This window comes from Elgaria multicarinata, chromosome 11 (assembly GCF_023053635.1).
Source record: "Elgaria multicarinata webbii isolate HBS135686 ecotype San Diego chromosome 11, rElgMul1.1.pri, whole genome shotgun sequence".
NCBI lineage: Eukaryota > Metazoa > Chordata > Lepidosauria > Squamata > Anguidae > Elgaria > Elgaria multicarinata.
Genome location: NC_086181.1, coordinates 39098045 through 39115923, shown reverse-complemented (window position 1 = coordinate 39115923; position 17879 = coordinate 39098045). Strand labels below are relative to the sequence as shown.

The 17879-nt window shown below is 42.4% G+C and overlaps 1 protein-coding gene across 1 annotated transcript; it reads right to left on the bottom strand.

Annotated features, from left to right (window-relative positions):
- Positions 1-4230: 4230 nt before the first annotated feature.
- LOC134405819 (vomeronasal type-2 receptor 26-like) lies at positions 4231-8418 on the bottom strand. Its single transcript, XM_063137070.1, has 4 exons — positions 7600-8418; positions 6849-7076; positions 5764-5890; positions 4231-5132 (listed from the first exon to the last, which is right to left on the bottom strand). The coding sequence occupies exons 1-4, from the start codon at positions 8416-8418 to the stop codon at positions 4231-4233; spliced, it is 2076 nt and encodes a 691-aa protein (XP_062993140.1).
- Positions 8419-17879: the final 9461 nt, after the last annotated feature.

Here is a 17879-nt window from a genome sequence, read left to right as displayed (position 1 = left end):
CACCACCAACATCACCACCATAATTATCATCATCTGGGTGGCCAACATCCATCTTGTGGTCACCTCTCTCATGTTTCTCTATAGAGCAATGTCTCCCACCAGCTTCATTCAAAAAATGGTTGGTATCTTCTGCCCATACACTTCTTAAGATGAGAAAAGATCCGTAACAGTGGTGTATAATCATGCCTTGAATGTCCATTGAAAATCATCAGTGAATACCAGGAAAGGGAAAATGGTTCAAAGTGACAAATCCCTGATTTTATGTGAGTCCTTTAATCTATGCTGTAAAGGACATTGTAGGATTCTAAAATGTCAGTCTATGACGTGACGGTTGAATTGCTTTCTCTAATGCCCTCTTAAAAGAAACTGGAGGTTTGAGCTGGTGAATTAATTATAGTGATTCCAATAATTACAAGAGTGATAATAATTTTGGAGTCTGTGTGGTATCTCTGCTATCACTACTGGTGAAAAAAACAAGTTTGTCAAATTTGCAAATTTTTTCTGCTGCTCTGCAGTGGAACAACAACTGTGCGGCCACTTCAGATCGTTCGTCAGTGACCCCTAGTGCCAGATTCACCCTATTCTTCAGGATTTCCCAGTGATGCAGTGGTACAGAAGAACATAAGACGAGCTGTGCTGGATCAGACCATGGGTCCATCTAGTCCAGCGCTCTGTTCACACAGTAGCCAAACACCTGTTGACCAGGCACCAACAAAGCAGGTCATGTTGCAACAGAACCTTCACACCCATGTTCCCAAGTAACTGATGGACACAGGCTTACTGCCTCTGATACTGGAGGTAGCCCATAACCATCAGGGCAAGTAGCCATTGATAGCTTTCTCCTCCAAGAATTTATCCACCCCATTTTAAAGAACATCTTGTGGTAGTGAATTCCATATTTTTACCATGTGCTGTGTGAAGAAGGACTTCCTTTGATTTGTCCTGAATCTCCCACTAATCAGCTTCATGGGATGACCCCGGTTTCTAGTATTTTGAGAAAGGGAGAAAAATGGTACAGATTGACACTATGGGTGCTGATCTTGAACGTCCAAAAAACACACAACCAAGGAGCTATGTAGATACAGATCAATACCCAGCTGTGTAGATACATGTCAACAGAGCAGCCTTAGCATTTTTCAACTTCTCTAGAAGCAGATGTTTCCTGCCCTGCCTTGCACAGCTTGTGAAGGACATTTTTCTACCTGAGCAAAGGAAATATTGGAGCTTCCCCATTTCATGTAAATCAGACAATCAGATTGGCATTTGAATCCACAATTTGTGGATCAGGCCGCTTCGCTCCGCCCCTGCTCCACCCATGTCCGCTCCGCTCCGCTGCGGAGCTCCAGATCCGGATCGGAGCTCTGTTTCCCCCCCTATAGGTTTGCATTAAGCTAAAAAAGTACACAACTTTTTTTCAGTGAAAGTTAGAAACCTCAAGTTTGGCACCATGACACCTCATGGGGGTATACACACGCATGCCAAGACTCAAGGCAATCCCATCATCCCCTGATTTTTGGGGAATTTATGAAATCGGGCACCCCATTCACACCCCTTTCGATAGCCCCGTCAATTTGCAAGTTAGAAACCTCAAACTCGCCACCATGATAGCTTATCCAGGGATACACACACATGCCCAGACTCAAGGCAGTCCCACCATCCCCTGATTTTGGGGGAATTTATGAAAATCCAACACCCCATTCACACCCCTTTCGATAGCTCCATCAATTTGCATGTTAGAAACCTCAAACTCTCCACCATGATAGCTTATCCAGGGATACACACACATGCCAAGACTCAAGGCAGTCCCATCATCTCCTGATTTTTGGGGAATTTATGAAAATCCAGCACCCCATTCACACCCCTTTCGATAGCTCTGTCAATTTGCACGTTAGAAACCTCAAACTCACCACCATGATAGATTATCCAGGGATACACATGCATGCCCAGACTCAAGGCAGTCCCATTATCCCCTGATTTTTGGGGAATTTATGAAAATCCAACACCCCATTCACACCCCTTTCGATAGCTCCATCAATTTGCACATTAGAAACCTCAAACTCGCCACCATGATAGCTTATCCAGGGATACACATGCACGCCCAGACTCAAGGCAGTCCCATCATCCCCTGATTTTTGAGAATTTATGAAAATCCAACACCCCATTCACACCCCTTTCGATAGCTCCGTCAATTTGCATGTTAGAAACCTCAAACTCTCCACCATGATAGCTTATCCAGGGATACACATGCACGCCCAGACTCAAGGCAGTCCCATCATCCCCTGATCTTTTGGGAATTTATGAAAATCCAGCACCCCATTTGCAGACATGGACTGTTCTCTGACATTTGGACAGATAAAAAAAGGGAAGTGAGCACACTCACAGATGCCATCTAGACCCACAATCATGCCAAGGTACAAGGCAATCCCATCATCCCCTGTTTTTTGGCGGGGCTTAAACCTGCAGACATCTCAATGGGGCCATTTCAAAGGAAATCCCAACATGCCATGAATTGGGGAGTAGAGATAAACCTATGAATCTTCTTCCACACTTGAAAAATGGATTTGGAACTTTCAAAAGTCTAACTGAGCGCAGGAAGGACTTCTCCCCTGAGTCAAAGCCAGACGCACACAACAACCTTGCGAGGCGGGCAGGGGAGGAGGGAGGGAAGGCAGGCAGGCAGGCAGCAGACATTTCTGGGGGCATAAGGAAGTGAGCCAAGGATAAGCCAGTCATGCATATAAAATGGAATAAATAAATAAATAAACGAAGGAGGGGTGGAATTAAAAGCAGCAGTGTTGCTGAATAAACAACAAGAAGAACTTTTTTAAAAAGGCTATATCTGTCTTTTACCAGTAATAAGGGGACATGCCCAGGGGAGGGGGAAGCAGCTGCCAATTTGACTGGTCCTAGTGACCAGTCTTTTAAGAAGCAACGCTGTCAGTTCAACTCATGAAAGCCATTGCTCCACCACGAGAGCTCTAAGGAGTAAAGCTCTCACTTCAACTCATGATAGGCATTGCTCCACCGGGTTACTCTCTTTGGAGGGCTCTGATGGCCCTCCAAGTACAGGAGAGAGTGAGGGCACGTCCACATGGCATGCCCTAGGGGAGCTCATCCCCTTGCACCACATCTTTTCAGTTGTTCCCCAAAGTTAGGGTGGGTAGCAGTGCTCTCTTATTATTGGCTTAGTAGTATATGATTTCAGGTTGTGTTTGTGCATTTGGTGGGGCTACTGTTTTAAAAAACACTGGGAAAAGTCCGTTCAGACTAAGAAAGAGAAGTTTCCAGAATCCCAAGTTACCCGTTTTGCCTATCCCCTACTCCAACTTTGGGATCATATGATCATGACCGGGAGTTGACTCTGCCCCTCAGCCCTTCGGAAAAGGTATTTTTCCCGCCGGTTTTTTAAAAAATTCTAGCACACGAACCGCACCATGCAGAGAACTGAGAGTAGGCTCAAAATGACCCCCAGCCACGACTCTCCAAGCACAAGAATTTTCAGAAAGATAGCTTCAAAAACAACACAGTTATCCCCCTTTCTTTTCCGCAATGCAATCCTATGGGCAAAATGTTTCAAGATGGCGATCGGATCGGACCACTGAAAAAGGATCACTCCGAAAATGGGCGCTTCTCTTCGCCTCGCTTCTAGGGGGCCGCTGTCCGCTTCTACTCCGCCACTGGGCAAGGCGGAGCAGGCCAATTCGCTCCTACTTCTGCGCTTCTAATCGGAGCGGAGCACATGCCTACTCAAAACACTGCTCTACTTTCCTGGGATAATTGTGGTGATGCTCCACCATCTGGACAAAGTTCCTGAAGTTTTCCATGTTGTATTCTTGTTGATTTGGTAAAATGTCCCTGTTTTGGGGCCAGCTCTACCACATCAACAGCAGCCTGTCCAGTGGCAGAAGCAGAAGAAAGGACCACTAAGGGGAAAGGTTTTTGAATCATGCACGAATTCCCCAAATATCAGTGCTTCAGAGGGGCTGATTCCTCAAACATGGAGAACGGATTGTGACATTTATTAAGTATGAATGTCACAGAGCAAGTATGGTATCCACATTCAAACAACTGTAGGACTTATTGTACATTTAAAACTGAATAAATAGCCTCATGGATTGGTTAATTATTAATTATATATTTATTTGCATATGTGAGAAGAATGGTTGTATTGGTCAATTTAGACATGAAGGTTAGAAGGAACAGTAATGAAAGGATGAACTTCTCTCTTATTTACATCTTTCTTCGCATTAGCTGCTGTCTGTTGTTCAACTCAGGTCTCACCAGAATAATGTAGCATTTGGGGAAAAAGATGCAGCTGAGTAACCCAGCGCTGGAGGCCAAGATGGAGAAGATCTCCACAACCACCATGTGCTTTCCTTGTGTGCTGAGGTAGGTTGGAACAAAGGACACCCACACACTGCAAAAGACCAACATGCTGAAAGTGATGAATTTGGCTTCATTAAAACTGTCAGGCAACTTCCTGGCCAGGAAGGCCACAGTGAAGCTGACAATGGCCAGCAGACCCATGTAACCCAGAACACAATAGAACATGAGGACAGAACCTTCATTACATAGCAGTACAATTTCTTCCAGCATTGAGGTCATGTCAACATCTGGGAATGGAGGAGACATTGCCAGCCACAGAGCACAAATGCATGCTTGAATATTGGAGCAGGAGAAGACAATGGAGTACCCCAATCTTTTTCCCACCCACTTCCTCATCCGGGATCCTGGTTTGTTAGCCACGAATGCCAAAACCACTGATATGGTTTTTGCCAAGATGGTGGAGAGGGACACAGAGAAGACGATGGCAAAAGCAGTTTGTCGAAGAAGGCAGGTGACCTTCTTAGGCTTTCCGAGGAACAGGAAGGAACAGAGGAAACACAAGAGGAGGGAGATGAGTAGAATGTAGGTGAGGCTTCGATTGTTTGCTTTGACAATGACAGTATCCCTATTTCTAATGAAAATGCCAAGCACCAGCGCTGTGATCAGAGACAATAGAAGTCCTGAAGAAATGGAAATGATGGCTAATGTGTCTTCAAAAGCTAGGAAATTTGGAATTTTAGGAATGCATTCGCCCTGGAACTTGTTTGGATAGTGACCTTCCGGACAACTGACACAAGTTTCCATGTCTGAAAACAAACAAATGTACGTCAATTTAAAAAGGAATCATACTATTGCCATGTCTACGAATTGCCTCACCAGAAGTCTGCCAAGTCTTATATTTTTCACCATAGAAGTTTTCGAAAATACCTTGGAAGATTCTTCAAGAGAAATGCCATTGTTAATTTTGGTTATGTCCTCCATCAATGAATTGTGGTATTTGTTCTAGTGGTCTTTGAGTCCATATTTTTTTCTCAAAATCATGAGTTTTATGTTGACATAATAATTTCAGGACTAGGCCAAAAACATGTGGTCCATTTCTGTCCCATCCCTGCCTCGCAATTCACCTTTTCTTAAAGCACATTTATCTTTTGTTAGCTAATAGGTCATTTATTCCTATCATGTGATGTATGGAAAATACTCTGCTTTAAAATACTCTGAGTATTTCCCTTTACTGAATATGATAAAACAAACTACTGAAATGAACAGGAGTATTTGCGGAATGGAGAATGTAGCTCCTTCCCCTACATTGCAGGAGTTTTGGGATTGATTTTGTCCCTGAACTTCATGGAAAGGATGTAATTGACTACTGATCCTACAGAAGATTTATTTCCTAAAACAAAATATATCTTTTACAAAGCTTAATGTATCATGTCCTACCCTTCTGGTTTGAGAACATCCCATCTGGACATGGAGTACATTCATAGCAGCAAAATTCGTCCCCCTCCTTCTTTTTCTTGCTGTAACCCGGATGGCAGGGGTCATTACAGAGGGAAAGAGGTGGCAGCTGTCCAAAACATTACAAGTGCTTAGTACTGAGAACATGTTTGGGAGGGGGGGGCAAGTCATATCAGTAGTTTTATCTGTCAACATCAAGACCAAGGATATGGGACACTGGATGTGTTTGTGCACAGATGGCAAGTTCAGTGGCAGGAATAGAATCATAAAATCATAGAATATCAGAGTTGGAAGGGGCCACTTCTGTGCCACCTGTCTGTACTCTTCTTTTGTAGCCTGGCCTTCCTTCCACTTCCTTTTTTGTTTTAAGGTCATCTCTAAGTTTTTTGCGGAGCCACATTGGTTTCCTATTTGTCTTCTATCTTTTGTCCTTGTTGGAATTATTTGTAGCTTTGCCTTTAAAATTTCCTTTTTTAAATACTCCCACCCATCCTGCACTCCTTTTCTCATTAGGCTCATTTGCCATAGGACCTTACTTATCATAATTCTGAGTTTATTAAAATCAGCTTTCCTAAAATACTTGTTGTTCTAAATATTATCTGAACTTTAGAAAATTTAAAGTCTAAAACCTGATGTACTAAGCTTCATATACACTCTAGTAAACTAGATTTTCCTTAATTAACCCTATGAATTGTATAATGCGCTTAGAATTCAAGGTAAGGCCAGTTACTAGATGTGTGTCTCATAGACTGTACAATAAAGTGTTGGGGAGTGGGGAACATTATTTATACTCTCTTAAGCAGTGTTCTATGCTAGTCTGAAATGTCATCTCTGAGTACTGCCTTTGGCTTGTCTCCACTGGAATACCCATCATCCTCTTATTAATTTTCTCCTTTTTAAAAACTGCTTTCCATATTTAAAAACACAACGGAAAATTCCAGTAAATTTCTAATATAATTAAGCCTCATCTAAAGGCATGCTTCACTTTGTTATCTTTACATATATTACCCTTCTTGTTTCAATGGATAAGCATCAATATTTATATTGGAGGGATATTATTTTCCCACCGGAATCAAGGTTCTCTGCCAGTTGATTTTGTCCTCAGCTATAGTCAATTCTTCCCCTGGAGGAGCGTGAGGATCCAGCCTTCCCACTTTGACTCTGGTATAGGAATTATTTGGGAAAGTGATCAAGTTGGTAACATCAAATCCACCTGCTAACTCTCCACGTTCATTAAACATAATTTCCTCTCCAGCGCTGTTGTTGAATGAGATCGTTTGAATCAAAGAGTAAAACTAGATAGAGAAAGAAAGAGAACAAATATCTGGAAAACCTTTAGTGGATGAATTGAGATTATTTTCCTGTGTTTCTCTCTCTCTCTTTTTTAACCGTGTTAATCTTTTTATTATTTCCAAACACCAATAAATACATATAAACAGACATACCAACAAAAATCAAACAAAACAAAATCAAACAAACAAAACCCCACAAAATAAAATGTTCTTCCAATATTCTCTCCAGCAAAAATATATAACAATGTTTTTGTAATTTTTTTCCTTTTTCTATCACAATCAGATCCAAATCTCTAATTTTTCTCTCAACAGATTTCCCATTATTGCTGTCTTGCACACCAATTTATACAACTCATTCAAGTCTATAAATGTAAGGCCTTTTCCTAGCACATTCCCACCACATGTGCTGGTATGTGCCAATCACTAGGCATAGGTTACTGTGTACTGCAGGTCACATCAGTGTGTGGTTTCAAGGTTATTGCAAACAACAACAACAGCAACACCCATGGTTAGAGGGATACATTACCTGCCAGGGTTGCAAATGTTGAGGTGCCAGCCCTCTCATTTCTGCCATTGTTCTGTGGTTGAATGGAGAAATATAAGTGCTGTATAAAGTATGAGCAACAACATAGACAGCATTGTAGATACCGTAACTGTGGCCAGTCATGTTCATTTCAAAGAAAGGTGAAGTTAGGCTCTGCAGCGATTCCTGCCCAGTACATGATTCAGTGTTGTCATTTGGTGCATCAGAATTTGTGATAGGGCACCCAAAAGATTGCTCCCAGAATTCTGTGATAAAACCATCTGCTTTTGCTCCAGAGGGGTTGATAATGTGAAGAAATTCTTGGAAACCTGGAGGCTCTTTTGAATGAATAGTGAAGGAAATAGCACCATGGAACATTTGCATATTAACAGGCTTGTGAATGTAATGTAAAATGAAATCTATTTGGGCTGTTGTAATCCACACTTTCCCTTCAGCGATTGTTTCACTATACTCATGATGTGTGACAGGAAAAATAGTTGTAATCAATATAACATTAGCCAGCCACAGAATGGATATACTTTCTCCATAAATAATAACTACAGTGGCTTTCTTCTCCAAGAAAATTGGAAGATGACTCAGTACACCATTGAAACTGTCAACCCAGTCAATGAACTGCCAGTTTGCTTGGAATCTTTCTGTGAACTCCGAACAGATGCCATTCTGGGAAAGCATTGGCTCCATTGTCTGTAAGAAACGTTCTCCCCCTTCGTCGTCCAGAGTAATGAGCCCGACCCATTTCCACCCAAAATGTTGAAGCAGTTGGACAATTCCTTGGTATTGAAGGGCTTCATTGGGGACCATGTGGTAAAAGGATGGGATATGGGATTCATCCCTTATTGGTGTTTCAAATGAACCATATGAAAACTAAAGAAAGAAGAAATAAATGAAAGAAATATGAGCAAGAAGGAAAGAAGTGGGAGTAGGTCTTAGGTCTCCTTTAGTGAAAATACAGTTATGTAGTTCAATCTTTTCCCCCCTTCTTATTTACTGAAATTCAGACCCTCCATTTCATTCAGAAGAATGTCTTCAGTTACTTATATAGAAGCAAAAATATGTAATTAGCTGTGTAATCCTTTCAAATTGCATTTAATTTTATTGGACTTACTTTCAGATAAATAGGTATAAAATTGCAGCCTGAAATGCCAGTAACGTTAATCTTATTCATTTCTAAATAATCATGTTTAGGAGGACAGCATCCTGTATTAACAGGGGAAATTCTGAATTAATATTTTAATTTATTTGTATTATATCGATGCATCAAAACTTGGAAGTGTCATTTTTTTCTGATTAGGGAGCATTAATGGTAAGCCTTAGAGATTTGCATAAGTTATTTATAAAAGGCAGATCAATAAGTCTGTGGACTAGATGTTTACTTGCTGTCTCTCTCCCTCAGCTCCCTCCCTCCCTCCCTCCCTGTCTGTCTGTCTGTCTTACTGTCTGTCTTACAACCCTTTGAAAATCTTCACATTGCTGGATTCAAACTTAGTTGTGCTTAGAACTACCATTGAAATCAATGTGATGAGTTAGCCATAAGTAACTTTAGTTCTATTGAGTTCAATGGGTCTCTTCTATACATGAACATTAATCCAATCCACGGTTTCATTAACTAATGGTATAAGTGGTTTTGATACCCATGTTATACTCTAGTTCAATACTGCGTATTTCCCTGTCTTTCCATTTTTAATCTTAACCCCTCTCTTTCTGAACCATCTAATTGCCAACAGCACACAGATTCGCACCTTTCCTGGGTTGGTGGAAATGTGCACTTCCCACAACCTGAGATCAAGCATCGGTTCTTGCTTCCTCATAAAGAAGACTTCCACTTGTGAGAGGAGTGTCCACCCAACTTTTGAGGATCCCACTTCCCCCTGCACAGAATAGCTCATCCCATTCAGCAGGGTCTCCTGATTCTCTGGGTGAAGGAGGGAGTAGGGAAGTCCACATCCTGAGATCCTACCTGTGGAATCTTGTAAAGACCCAAGTTATGTGCCATGCATGCAGAGGTAACAGCACTTAGTCCACCAATGACCCCGATGAGATTTTTGTGGAAGCCACATTTGTAGTTGGGCACGATCTGATGTGATTTGAAAAGCAGGTCCAGCGTAGTACGGTATGTCATTCTTGCATTGTAGTAGCTGTCATAGATGTGGAATCCAAGAGTGACGTTGGACAAGATCTTGGGATTCTCATTGATTTCATTAATGGCAAACACCATGGCCAAGATGTGCTGGTAGAACTTTGTCAACACACTGCAAATAAAATGACTTCTTGTAGTTTGACAAGAGAATTCTGCAGTGAATTTAGTCACAGTCTATAAGGAGAGGGCACAATCTAATCATGATGAAATCCCATTAAAAATGACTCAAGATGGCGCCTGCAGCAGCAACAGTTCCTTTTGGAGCTCCATTAAGGTTTTAATTTTACTTGTTTTAATTCTACTTTTACTTACTTCTTTGCCTTGCCTTTGAAGTTTGAAGCTACGAGAGAGTTGGCGTGTGGGAGTCCACTCTGGTATCTGACTGTTTGACTACTATCTCCTCCTTCAAATCTGAAAGTTAACACTGGCTAACAAGATTTCAGAAGCACAGCATTTTATCTCTCCTTCAGGGGTCAGGAGGGCTGAAAGGTTTTCCATACTCATAGTTTAACTAGAGAATATTTACCAGAGCTTCAGTGGAGGAGGGCAACTTCTCCGGCTTGGGTGATAAAGGCACCGGGGACAGAACTGCAGAGGAGTTGTGAAGGAGGTTTGCAATTAAAAAGCCAGGTGCAAAGATAAATGTTGGTTGCCAGGAATTGAAAGCGTAAGTTCAAGTACAAGTAAGTAGGGGCACTTCTATCAAACAACTTCATTGTAATTTTTGATATCTAGATACACACTTAACTTCTAGTCATGGAGAGATAGGCCTCATCTACACCAAGCAGGATATTGCACTATGAAAACAGTATGAAAGCGGTGTATAAAAGGCAGGAGTCACACCAAGCAGGATATAGCACTATGAAAGTCTTACTATGTCTTACTATGATTTTAATTCTTGTGAACCGCCCAGAGAGCTTCGGCTATTGGGTGGTATAGAAATGTAATAAATAAATAAATAAATAAATAAATAAATAAATAAATAAATGGTATATGGAATGTGTCAATGGGCCCCAACAGTTGTCAGTGCACTTCAATACCGCTATAAAGCACTAGTGTGGCTCCTGCCTTTTATATACCGCTTTCATACTGCTTTCATAGTGCAATATTGTGCTTGGTGTAGATCTGGCCACTGTCTCTGAAAACAATTGATCAATGGTGCTAACCAGAAAGGACTACAAAACCCTTGGGCTTGTTCCCGCATCTACAGATGTTCTCTTAAAGAAACACAAAGTTCAAACAAAAATCATCAACTTCCTCACAGACAAGAAGAAGGGGGAAAGGGAGGGGGTGGGGAAGTTGGAAGATGTGAAACCACACTCCCCAGTTCCCCCTAACTCCAATTTGGACCAGACCTTGGATCTTAAAGGGAATCTCCAATGACTACAAAGAGGATTCCCATCTAGTCAGCCTTGCAGCAGAGCTGACTCTTGCAGAGAGTGTAGCACCTCAAGAGCCGTATCAGTCACCAGATAAACTCCACCTACCTCCTGACAAGTCCTCTGAGAATTCTACCCAGATAGAGGAATTAATGGAAAGGCAAATTGCTGCAATGGTTCCAGGCAGGAAAGAGGCCCCAATTCAACCCTGCACGATAAATGAGGAAGGTATGCCTATCCTAGGATGTCTTTTTATGTTAACAGAAGACATTGAACATATAAAATCTTATCTGGCTGAATGCAACAAATTATTAACTACTTTGGCGGAAATCTATAAAAGCACTAGGTTAAGTTCCAATAAAGTAACAATTGGACTGCCGACTAACAATAAGAGCCCCCCTACAAGGGGCACAAATATGCCAGGGGGAAAAGCGCGTAGTAAGGGAGGCAGCCAAAGACGGGCTATAGCCACGAAGAAAACTAAAAATGTAAGAAATCCAAAGCCAGCTCATTTTTAAAAAATGGATTATAAGAAACTCTTTAAAATACTTGATAACAGCTTAAAATTGAATTCCAACCAGAATATGGAGAAATCCCCTACGAAAAGCAAGGTAAATCAAAATGACAACAAACACTACTCAGAGACTGCTATGGGAAACCTAACCCAGACCCCAGTGTTTACACCATCTCAAAAGCAGGATTTTATAAGGAAGAGCCGTATAATGCAGGACCCATGGTCTCAAATCCTGACAGAAACCAAAACACCTCAAAAGACAGTTGTAAAAGATTGTACCTGGAAACTAGTATTGAGCGAAATAAATTCGTCTTATCAAACTATCCAAAACCAGAGGGGATTTTATCACAAAATGAACGTAAACATCATTTTTACAAAATTTTGGAACTGGTTCTTCCAGGTTTCTTTTCAATAGAGGACCTAGTAAGGGTTGAATACCTATATTTCAATGTCTTTCGTGCTCGTGCAGTAGTCACATTTTGCAATTGGAGTTCAGCTAAGATAGTGTATGATTGTAGGGGCCTATTAAGTAAGCATGGTATGGAGGAGGAGGGCTTTCTCCGCTGTGGCACCCCGGTTGTGGAACGAGCCCCCTAGAGAGGTCCGCCTGGCGCCTACACTGTACTGCTTTCATCGCCAGCTGAAGACCTTTTTATTCACTCAGTATTTTAACACTTAATTTTAACTTAAATTTAAATTTTACTGCTTTAACTCTGTATTTTAATCTTATATCAACTTTGCTGTGTGGTTTTATCCTGGTTGCGCTTTTTATACTGTATTTCGTAATTGTGTTTTAACCTGTTGGGTGTTTTACTGTGGTTTTAATTTTTGTGAACCGCCCAGAGAGCTTCAGCTATTGGGCGGTATAAAAATGTAATAAATAAAATAAAATAAAAATAAATATATTAGTTTCTAGATTATTTGAGAACTCGGCACCTCCCCTTCCTCTGGGTCCCCACTTGCCCATACATACTAAAAGTGCTCAAATTGAGGAATCATCCAATCATAATAACCTAACTGACTTTGATAGTGCAGGGAACAACCCTTCTATCCATGAACGCTCCAGCAATTTAGAGACACGAGAACTTTTACATCCTGTCGACTATGGACAAAGGCTGACATCACATAAGAGGGAAGTACCCTTCGATGCTGAAGAGCAGAAGTTACTAGAGTCCTTCTCTGCTCTATCCCATGATGCACAAAATGAAATTGTTGATAGACTCAATTTCTTAAAATCACATTTGGTAAAAATGAAGGTGGGGCAAAGAAGCCTAAGTGATCACGGGGAGGTTCATCAAACCATAGGGAGTCCGATAATAGACCAACAAGTGAACAACATGGAAAGTTGGGAGTGTGCTGAGCCGAGAGCTTTGGGCGAAAAGATATGCCCTCCACGACAACAGGTTACTGTAGAGATAAATCCACTTACCTGTAAACGTGATCCTGACTATATCCCTAAAGATCTTGCTATTGCAAAAACAGCAACTGCCTCCAAATTAATCTGGCTTGAGATGAGAGAGCTGGATGTGGCAGAAATTGGTTCTCCTCAGAAAGCAGCTGTGATAGGAGGACACCTACCTAATGCATATCATCCAATAGTTTCAAATGTGAGTAAATTGAGGCCACTTATGGAGGCCATTGAACTTGCTGAGGATGAAGTTGGCGTAGTAGGATCAATTGGGGAAAAGGAGCAGACCCATGAGAGTAGTAGGGCTATCTCCATGGGAAAAGCCAATGTACAACCTCCTCATAAAATGGTCCAGAGGACTCTTTTGCCAAACCCTGAAGGTTTGAGCCTGAAAGGGTTAAACTCTGTAGCTCCCATAGTAATGTGTAGACCTTTGAGTTCCCCTGTTGGAAAGGCTCAGTATACCCTGGATTGACCAAATTTATGCCATCAGAATTCACAACTAACATTGCTTTCTTGGAACGTCGCAGGCTGGCAGAGCAAGACTGCTGATCCATCTTTACAGGATTTCATTAGCAGTCATGATATCCTACTGCTACAGGAGACTTGGGGCCTTGCTAGACGAGGCCTTAGCGCGCCTTCTGACCCAGTTTCCCTGCTGTGCGTCCAGATGACGCACAGGGGAATCCGGAGGCAGGACGCGCTGAGGCCTCCTCCAACGTGCCATAAGCGAATACGCTTATGGCGCGCCTTTTCCCCAGCTCCGGCCTCAGGCCGGAGCTGGGGAACGTCTAGGGACTTCCGCGGCTTTTTGCGGCTACTCGCTTACTCACGAGTAGCCGCAAAAAGCTGCGGACCTGCCTGGCACAGCGCTCATAGGAGCGCTGTGCCCATCGGCCCGGGGGGGGGGCGCTTGCCCGGGCAATGCCGCCCCATGCCAGGCATTGCCCGGGCAAGCGCCGCTCGCTTGCTTGCTCGGGCGGCGCGCGGCATGATCGCACCTGCCCTGCCCCCTTGCCACCCACCCTGCCATCCTTCGCCCCCCCCCAGTTAAAAGAAAAAACTCACCTTGTCCGCCGTCTTCGGTCCGCACCCGGCCCCTTTAAAATAAAATTTTAAAAAATGACGGACGCCGCAGGGACCCGACGTCCCTGCGCGTCCGGTGTGTGGAAGCCTGGGGGAGGCGCGCTAACAGTAGTACACCTTGGCCCCGCCTCCCTGCCGGCGTAAGCTGGCAGGTCTAGCAAAGCCTTTGGATAAGGGAGGAACTGGAATGGAATGGCTTTGCAACCTACTCATTAAAAGCAGAGCCAAGAACTAGGGGAGGGCGCTCTAAGGGAGGCCTTGGGATTCTGGTTTCAACTAAACTCAGAGCCATCTTCACTAGTTCAGACTGTTTACCTGGTATTGCAATTTCTCTAGTGATTGAATTTCACATTTTCTCCTTGTTATTAATAAATGTTTATTTACCTCCTCTGAGTAAAAAACATCTAAATAAGGATAGGTGGTTCAGACTGCAAGAGTTCATCGAAAGAAAGACATCTTAGCATCCAGGAGCATCTGTGATACTGGCAGGAGATTTTAATGCTAGGATTGGTCCAAATGATGAAGCTATCTACAGCCATTATGGTGAACACCCTCCTGAAACAGAGGTGGCACATTGTATCAATCGGACAGCATGTATACCAGAGGACTGGGGCCTTGCTACAATTGTTCCGATATATAAAAAAGGGAAAAGAGGGGACCCTGCTAATTATAGGCCAATTAGTCTGCTGAGCATTGTGAGTAAGTTGTATGCTAGTCACCTTCTTGAGAAACTTTTAGGCTGGATGGAGGAGGAAAATCTTCTGGAAGATGAGCAGGCAGGCTTCAGAACTGGGCGTTCCACAGCGGATCAAGGACTTGTACTACAACATCTGGCTGAGAAATACTCCTCTGCTTCCGGAGGGGCACTTTACACAGCCTTCATTGACTTTAAGTCTGCTTTTGATCTAATCCCGAGAGACAGGTTGTGGCAAAGGCTTGAGGATACCAACATTGATAGGCGATTGTTGTTTCTTATTCGTAGCCTCTATGATAAAACGTGGGTGCAGGTGAGATGTGACCGTGTAGGCCATCTGACCAGAGCGATTCCAACTCACATTGGTGTTAGACAGGGCTGTGTTCTTGCCCCCACCTTGTTTAACATTTATATCAACTGTTTGATCAAGGGGCTCTCTGAGATAAACTCTCACCCTCCCAACTTGGCACATAGATCATTGTCTATTTTACTATATGCAGATGACGCGGTACTTCTCTCTTTGACATGCATTGGCTTGAGGCGGTTATTAGGAGTTTTAGGCATCTATTGTAAAACTGAAAAGTTGGTAATTAATTACACTAAATCTAAAGTCTTGTTTTTTACCAGAAAGCGGATTAAACATCATTGGCAGATAAATGGGCATTTAATTGAACAGGTTAAAACTTATAAATATTTGGGAGTTATCTTTCAATCGTCTGGCTCATGGAGGAGTCAAATCTCTAATGCCATTGCAAATGCACAGAGGAGTGCCAAATCACTAATTTCTTTTTTTTTTTATGCCAAAGGAGGACAGTACATACCATCAGCCCTACAAGTGTTTTCCGCCAAGGTGTTAACACAATTGCTTTATGGTGCACAATTCTGTACTTACAGCAATTTTACTGCTATGGAATCCACCCAAACAAAATTTCTGAGAAATATTCTTTGTCTTCCAAGCTGTGTGCCCAACGTACTTCTGGGTCTAGAGACAGGTCAAATCTCAGTTGAATCCCGTGCCTGGAGGTACAAGTTAAACTTCTGGCTAAAAATGACATTCTCTCCTCAAAGCTTGGCCCTTTTGACTCTGACTGATGCATTTCAGTCCAAATGGAAAAGGGCTGTGAACGAAAAATTGTGTACTTTGAGTTTCTTGCGAAATGCCATTTTGACATTAGGCCTTTCAAAAGCCAAGGAGGATATATGCCAGCGCATTAGTGACATTGAGTTACAAGATCATATAAGAGCAGCAACCCCATATCCTGAATTTAGAGATAGGGGGCAGGCTCTCCTTCCTGCAACATATTTAACTTCTTTAACTATTCCAAAATACAGGAAAGCATTCATGCAGGCTAAATTTAATGTGCTTCCCTCTGCATTTTTGGAGGGTAAATATAATAATATACCATATTCTAAGCGCCTATGCCCCTGTAAAGCTGACATGATAGAAACTGTGGATCATGTATTGTTGTACTGCTCCTTTTATTGTGATTTTCGGCATACTTTCATCACTCCTATTTTACAAAGAATACCTGGGAGATCTGATGTGTTCTATACAGACTATCTTTTGGCTGATCAGAACTCTCAGATAACCTCCAAGGTGGCTAAATTTTGTGCTGCAGCAATTGCTTGTCGGCGTGGGATGATATCATCTGATTGTGACAATGTTTTAATCTTCTCCTCCTGCTGCTCATGGGCTGGTGATCAGTGCTGGGGGTGCGGTAAGCTGAAGGACAGAATGCATCCTCCTGTCCCCCCACCCCACCCCAGGCTGATATAGGCCTTTTCCTGGGCCAGGGCGGAGAAGGCTAGATCAGACCAGGGTGGGGGTTGGGGTGCTGGAACACACGTTCCCGGAAGTATATCCATAGTATAGAACAACCTCAGTATGGCTCAGAAACAGCAGAGCCAATGGTATGATTGGAATGCCAGAGAGAGAGAGAGAGAGAGAGAGAGAGAGAGAGAGAGAGAGAGAGAGATCATACAGCATTGGAGACCCAGGCCTAATCTACACCAAGCAGGATATTGCACTATGAAAGCGGTATGGAATAGGTATGTAAAAGGCAGGAGCCACACCAAGCAGGATTTAGTGGTATGAAAGCGGTATATAGTATGTGTCAATGGGCCCCAACAGTTGTCAGTGCACTTCAATACTGCCAGAGGACCTTTTCATCTGTCGCCCCCAGATTGTGGAATGGCCTGCCGGAAAAGATTCATAAAATTAACTCTGTGTTATTTTAAGGCAGCTTTAAAGACTAGCCTTTTCCGGCAGGCCTATCCAGATCAATGTTAAATTATGAATTTTTAAGATGTATTGATTCCTGTTCTAATGTTGTTCCCCACCTCGATCTAAAGAGAGAGGCGGGTAAGAAATAAATTTATTATTATTATTATTATTATTATTATTATTATTATTATTATTATTATTAAGCAGTAGTGTGGCTCCTGCCTTTTGTATACCACTTTCATATTGCTTTCATAATGCAGTATCCTGCTTGGTGTAGATTAGGCCCCAGTCATGGCTTATATCCTTCAACTGCAAAATAAATTGCAGGCCAGTTGGGAAGGACCCTATAATATTAGAGAAAAAATGGACACTGTAACTTATGTAATTTCATCAGAACATGTACAGAAAAATAGAACTGTGCATGTGAATATTTTGAAGCCATATAGAACACGGGAAGGGAAAATCCTGCAGGTATCTTTATTCCCAGAAGGGGCAAGTCTATATGTACCAGATCTTTTAAGTGACAGCAACAGAATGAATGGAATGGCAATGTGGAGGAGCCATTGAAGAAGCCTTGAAGGACCACTTTATATCAGCATACCATCAATACTGGGAATCATTCACCTATTAATTGCACTCCATATAGGCTGAATGGCAAAGTGCTGGGGACCATAAGGGAAGAAATGCAGGAGATGCTAGAGCTGAAAGTCATCTGAGAATCACTCAGCCCATGGTCATCCAGAGTCCCCAAAGATGGGACAACACGTTTCTGTGTGGACTACAGACTCCTCAATAAAATCACATTGCAAGAAGTATTCCC

Bases quoted from the DNA above. Each gene is read 5' to 3' on its own strand.
- LOC134405819 (XM_063137070.1), bottom strand. From the start codon at position 8,418: ATGGTCCCCAATGAAGCCCTTCAATACCAAGGAATTGTCCAACTGCTT. The intron at 7,077-7,599 runs GTAATGTATCCC...TTCTCTATCTAG, and splicing joins AACATTTGCAACCCTGGCAG to TTTTACTCTTTGATTCAAAC. The intron at 5,133-5,763 runs GTAGGACATGAT...GTTTGTTTTCAG, and splicing joins GATGTTCTCAAACCAGAAGG to ACATGGAAACTTGTGTCAGT.